Source organism: Staurois parvus, unplaced genomic scaffold (assembly GCF_062004578.1).
Source record: "Staurois parvus isolate SC_StPar_1 unplaced genomic scaffold, SC_StPar_1.0 ptg001090l, whole genome shotgun sequence".
NCBI lineage: Eukaryota > Metazoa > Chordata > Amphibia > Anura > Ranidae > Staurois > Staurois parvus.
In genome coordinates, this window is record NW_028318886.1 from 4,352,470 (window position 1) to 4,359,501 (window position 7,032).

The 7,032-nt window shown below is 37.7% G+C and overlaps 1 protein-coding gene across 1 annotated transcript; it reads left to right on the forward strand.

Moving 5' to 3' along the window:
• The first annotated feature begins 4,231 nt into the window (after positions 1 to 4,231).
• Positions 4,232 to 5,167, forward strand: LOC149440385 (olfactory receptor 2T27-like). Its single transcript, XM_089658758.1, has one exon. The coding sequence runs from the start codon at positions 4,232 to 4,234 to the stop codon at positions 5,165 to 5,167; it is 936 nt and encodes a 311-aa protein (XP_089514884.1).
• Positions 5,168 to 7,032: the final 1,865 nt, after the last annotated feature.

Genomic DNA, 7,032 nt, shown 5'->3' on the forward strand with positions numbered 1-7,032 from the left:
CTAATTTTCCCCTAAGAGACATCAGGCACCTAAAACATATAAACAGCATTCATCAACCTACAGATATGTTTGCATCCCAGCATGATTTTTATTGAACATTCAAGTACTCGTATCCTCGTTGCATGTGTTAAATCACTTAGTAAGCCAATATCTAAGCATACAGGGTAAGGATTATATGCATAAAAAGATTAGATATAATGCATTTTGTTAGATCTGCATGGCAATGAAAGGCAATGTAATGTAGTGTTTGTTCAGCTTTGCAATGAGTGACAATATAGCTTGTAGATCAGGTTGCTGGACTGAACAGAATTGACCAATTATGATGAAATTGGCCTTGTGCACAAGTTTGTTTTCTAATCCATCCATCTGCTCATCCTATGTTTAAAAAAAAAAAAGCACACAAAAAAAACAAAATACTCATGTTGCCTTCTCATTCTCTGCTGTACCTGAAGATATGACATTTATTAAAGATGATGCTAAATCAGTTTAAAGTGATCTTGCTTGTGCCAGTATAGCAAAGTATCCCAGCCAAACCTAAACAGGTATAGATGCATAGGAATTGATTTAACAAAGGTGAATAGCTTGTTCATTTTCTTTGTTCCCTTTGCTTAGTGAATGCTTCAAATTTCGCTTTGCAAAAAATACTCAATCACGTAAAAGGAAAATTTAAAAAAAAGAACAGTATTTTTCATTGTACATTATTTAAGGATATAGTCAGCAGAGCTTCACCTTATTCACTAAGCTACAGAAAAATTCCCTTATAATAGGAATAGCCTATTTGCAAATAGTAAATCAACCCCATACTGTATATGTATGCTTATCTCTTGACATTATCATCAGACAAATAAATAGGAAAAAGTTGCCAATTTATTAATATCAGCACTAGTATGCTCTACAAATCTGTTTAATGTAAGGAAACACAAGCACTTAAGCAACAATGCTAAAGAGAACTTGACAAGTAGTATGCAGCTCATGAAGTGACTTGCACATTTGTTCTAGGTCAGTGACTCCTTAAGCCTGGTTCATACATATGTAGTGCAGAAGATGCAGCGATCCCTGCTCATTTTCCACACTGCATTGCAATCGCACTGTGTTTGAGATCCTTTACAGGTATCAATACAAGTTAACAGCACCTTAAATGCAACGCAATTGCAGTGTGGTTTGCCCACACTAGATCACCTGGTACAGGCACAACCATGCTATGTGGTTGTGGTGCGGCTCCAAAAAAAGGTGCCTGCACTTCTTTGGTGTGATAGTGTATACACAGAAATACTGTATATGAAACTATCTGTATGAGCCATACCCAAAAGAGCTTAAGTATTCAAAAAGGAATTAATAGTGTGATTTCTGAGAAACTAATTTTGCTACAAAATTACTGAATTCTCTAGAAAAAAAATCTACTTTTTTTGTTTAATTAGAATGTTTTTTCTCTGTATATATTGTGACGATCGCTTCGTCAGACCCCAGCCCTTCTCACCAAACTCATGACCGAAGGACTAGCCACTCTGCACAAAGATTTCCCAGCTAATGGACCACAATCTGTGTATCTGCAGCCTGGGAGCGATTGTTACTGGGTCAGGTTAATTATGCAATTAACCCTTCACACTGCCACTCACCTTTTTGTACAGAGAAAGAGGAAACTCGGCAATATCAGCAATAACACTATGATGTTTGCATAAGCGTCACCGCAGGCAGAGATATACCAAAGTTTAAAACACACACAGTAGCTCTCTTCAGAGGCAGGGATTCTTAGTTTGCATTAAAGAGCTTTAGAAACAGTTCAACACTTTCAGAAATTAAGATTTATTACTAAAAGGTCAAAAGGGTGCAATAAAAATATTTACAGAAAAGATGTAGCCAATATATATATATATATATATATATATATATATAAATATACGGAAAGCATTACCACAGCAAAGAGATAACAGAAAGAAGTTTAGAGGGATAAAGTACTTGCCATCAGCCTTGGTTTAAGCAGATCAGGTTTCAGAGCCAAAAGGATGCCTTATCTCCCAAAGTTAGTTCCGATGTTACAAGGGAGAATCTTCAACTTTTTTCAACTCAGCTTAGCTTGGTTTTTCTAGGAACTCAGCAGGGTGTCTCCTTGAAGCAGAGAACCAATCGCCTCATTTGGGGTAGTGTTGCAGGCGGAGACCCAAACTATGACCAAAAACCCTCACAGTTGATGTCATGGTTCATAACTTACCCTGGATCAGGGGCAGACTGCCCATTTGGAAACTCGGGCACTGGGGTCAGTAGGGGGCCCCATGAGATGCCCCTGGTACCTTTTGCATAGGCTTTTTTGAGTTTGGGCAAGGAGGCCCCATGATCCCCTATTGCCCAGGGGGACCCATGAGTTGTCAGTCCGCCTCTGCCCTGGATACATGTAACATTCTATCCACGAGTATTTTAATACGCAGAATCTTCTGCTGAACGTCTACATATTAAATATGACATACCTGTTGTGACGGTTAAGGAGATATCATTTTCTGCCTTCCTGTATATGTCAGATAGGGGGTGTAATATATCAGACGACTTGTATTAAAGTGACCGATCTGAATATATGCCTGGTTTTTAGGTAAGTCTCTCATAGTCCAAGATATGTAATCATAGGGGAAAAGTGGATTTTTAAATGTAAGTCTGGTTTACGACTACCTGGAATGTCGTTGAAACTCAGTGAGGGCTTGGTTTATGGCTTTACAATCCCTTTTCCAAGCAGAGTCTCGCAGACATCATGGGGCCAGGCTAATTGGGGTTTATAGCCGAGGAGCTCTCCCGCTGAGCTTGCTGCCTGTGATCTCTGTCATCATCCAGACCACATGTCACTCAACAGAGAGGGAGGGGGGATATCAGAGGAATCTGATTTGGGAGAGAGAGATACAAGATGGAGGGGTTTGGAGCAAAATGGATGACTGCATCCATCTCTGTGTGCACGATTGCTACACATATGTAGGGGAGTTTACTGTATTTCATATAGTTTACTTTTTTTGACCTTTTTTGTGTATTTGATCATTATTTGTGCAGTGTCACTTTTTTATTTTACTTTTTTTTTTCACTTTCTGGGGGGGGGGGTTTGAAAATGTGATATCAGTTATTGAGGTTAATGGAGATTATTTGTTAATACTCAAGAGGAGGTCCAGGATATCTGAAATTACCATCTGTAACTCTGAGGAGCTATTTAAACCCCATTGAACTCTTAAGAGTGCCAAAAACCACATTATTCCCTGATGACACCGATTCCAACTTCCAGTGAAGTCGCACAATTTCAAAGTCAGATGTCATTCCAACTTGCAAGACATCTGCGACTCGCAAGACACAGATGTCTATGCAAGTCACACCTGAAGTAGTGCATGCACTACTTTAGAAATTGGTGCGGCTCTGACCAAGTTGGAATCACACTGCTATGAACGCTTTAATTGCAGACAACAGGGTGCAACTTGCCATGCGATTTGAAATTCACATGGCATGGCAATTCACACCCGGTATGACCCGGCACTTACCTTAACTTTCCTCATTCATGAATTCTGCCACAATGGCAAAGTTTTGCTGGATATGTCACCTTTGGGACGGTATATTTAAGTTGCTGATTGAACTACTTACTTTAAAAAGTGATTCATTTTAAAATATTTATGGAACAGAAATGAGAAATAATAATGAGTGCTACTTATATGAATTCAAAGATTTAAGGAGTACCTCAAGGCTATTTTATATATATATATATATATATATATATATATATATATATATAAAACAATGCATCAAAATAAAAGCTTATTGTAGCATCCGAATACTGTTCACCTTTATTCGTTGAGATTGAGGCCCGGATTCGTAGATGGATTAGTAGATGCATTTTGTCAATAAACCAGAAATAGTAAATATTTCAGAATTGTGATATGCATATTTCCACTTTTTCAGCAAATTGGTATCATGCCTACTTTATATCTATTGCATGTTCCTATTCAAATAGCATAACTTTTTAAACCTTTTAAATTTGCTGCTTACCTTTTTTATTTGCTGTGCCACCTCCTACCCAGAAATGACAGATCACATACAGTACATGTACATGATCCAGGGAGGATCGGCCACCCTGCCACAAGTGGTAATATTAGATTCATGGGATCTGTAGATTAATAATGTTTGCAAAAAAAGTAAAGCAGTAATACAATAAAATGGTGAATAGATGAACAACTTTAAAATGAACTGATACTTTAATGTTTTATCTAGGAACATGTGTTCCAATTATACTACATATCAAACCGATTTTCATCTGCTGGCATTTTCAAGCTATGTTGTTTTAGGCCCAGTTTTATTGTTTGTGGTATTGGTCATCTACCTGTTGACTGTAACTGCAAACATATTGATTATGATATCTGTATATATGGTATCCAGTCTGCACACTCCAATGTATTTCTTCCTATGCAATCTGTCAGTTCAGGATATTATCTACATCTCTGCTATTTTACCTAAGCTATTATTCATCTTAATAACTGGTGATGACCGGATATCCTTCCAAGCCTGTTTCACACAAATGTTCATGTTTGCAGCTTGCGTCGATACAGAGTTTTGCATACTGGCATCTATGGCCTATGACCGATACGTAGCCATCTGTTTGCCTCTACAGTATCATCTCATTATGAATAGGAAGGTTTATGCACTGTTGGCTGCTACATCCTGGCTTGTCAGTTCTATAAACTCATGTATTTTCACTTCTATATTATCAAAGTTATCCTTTAGTAAAACCCTAAATGTCAACCATTTCTTTTGTGATCTAAAGGCAATATTAAAGATGACTTGCAGCAAAATCGGTCCAATAACCATTATAATATTTATAGAAATAGTTGTTTTGGGGATTGTGCCTTTTGCCTTAATCTTGACCTCCTACATAAAGATAATATCCACTATATTAAAGATTCATACATTAGAAGGAAGACTCAAAGCCTTCTCCAGCTGCTCCTCTCATCTCATCATCGTATCCATCTTCTGTGGGACAGTTCTCAGCTTGTACTTAAAACCAGAGTCTGAACATTCTGAAGAGCTGGACAAATTCCTCTCATTATTGTATGCTGTTTTGGTTCCACTTTTAAATCCCTTGGTGTACAGCTTGAGGAACAAAGAAGTACTCAAGATTCTAAAAAAAATCACTGGTAGGAAAATATCAATATAACAATTCATCCATATTAAGGTATTTACCCCAGTTATCATCTGTAAAGAGAAACAGAAAGAGACTATGTAGAACCATGTGAAAGCGGAACTAAACTCTGTCAATCAAAATGACCTATTTTTAGGTTTATGCTGTTAGCGCTAGTAAATAGATAGGAAAGTATATAGTAGATTTACTTTGAACTTTGTTTTTTTACATTTCTTCAGTTGCTTCCTGGTTTCTGGCCCAGGCCAAAATGATGTCATACATCTCAGGATGCATTTTTATCCGGAGGAGGGGATGAGTGGTTATCTCAGCTAAGCACACCCTCCTGCCTGTATGCCTAACCTAAGGGCAGATGGATTCCTGGAAGTACATGCTACATGAATCATTTGCTCTTACTCAAGATGGCCGTGGCTAGAAACGCTAGGGGGCTGTTTTCAAAGTGGTTTCTCAAGAAAATAAAGTATAGAGACATGGATAGATGGGTGAGTTTGCTTTGAATAGAGAGAAAACAGGTGGCGCACACACCTAGTTCATTATCCAAGGTTTATTGTAGGAATGAAATAATAAAACATACTCACAGACGAAGCATGTATCTAAAAAGCATAGAAAAATGACAATGGCCACAATGGCGGGCAAGGTGTTCTCACTGTCAGTGCGGTCAAATGTCTGACGCGTTTCGGGGACAAATCCCTTTCCTCAGAGCTGATGACCAACCTCTGATGCTGATGTATGATGTATGGAAAGAAAGAGCCTCGCTGTTGATGCCCAAAGAGTTTGCTTTGAATATTACAATGAATTAAATAGCATTTTTGGTTTTTGGTGCTCAGATACAGTTAAGTTCCACTTTAATGGCTATGTATAAGTATATGCTTCATATACAGCTATTAAGGGCCAACGTGTTGGCATAAAAATTTGCATATGTTTCTTACAGATCTGAAATTCTGGATTTCTTCAGGAGATAAGTATAGACAGTATTCTAGCATAACATAACACATTGTTATGGTCTATTATAACATCACATACAAATACCATAGATGACCTATTATGCAACTTACATATTATGTCAATGCATATTATTTATATGTCAGTTAAAATCCTTGGCTTTGTCCAACCCCAGGTAGCCAACTCAACACCAATTTAAGGTGACCACAAAGGGCACAGCAGAAGCTGGTCTCTATCCTTCTATTACAACGCCAATAGGCAACAGTCATAATCAATGTAAGCCTCTCTTAGAGGTCTATTCAATTTGCAATCTCAGGAGCACCCATTGTATAGACAATCCTTGTTACCACTCTTAGATACCCACCTATGATGTATGAGCAGGCCTCTCATTAGGATCCTAGATTGGGTCCTATGCCTCTGGCTGTCCCCACATAAATCTATTAAGGGATTCCCATATTACTATCTTATGTGAATGTATGTTCCAACCTATAGGAGAGGGGAAAGGAGGGGAGAAGACATATTCACATGTCATGCTAACTCGTCCAACTTCAAAGTTATCAAGGTTCAACTTCCATCCAGCGATTAATGTGCTTTTTAAAAGAAAATAAATAAATATATATATTACCCATAAAATATTGCAAAAGATAGAGGTTACAGTAAAACAACTTTGAAGGCAGCCTTCAATAGAGCCCAGAAATTTTGAGATAAATTATTATTTACCACTAGAAAAGAGGAACCAGAAACTGTCACCAGATACCCCAGTCAGCACACACAAATGGGAATGAGTATGAAAAAAGCTTTCTCATTTGTAGTTCAGTTGATACACAGAAAATAAACAAATAATCCTATATAAGCTGTATCCATTTATCTGCTTTCCCTTCTAATCTACAGCACTTCAAAGTACAGAATTTAGACAACATTTATCAGTTTATAGGAGGCAG

Coding starts and splice junctions, on each gene's coding strand:
- LOC149440385 (XM_089658758.1), top strand. CDS start 4,232: ATGTGTTCCAATTATACTACATATCAAACCGATTTTCATCTGCTGGCA.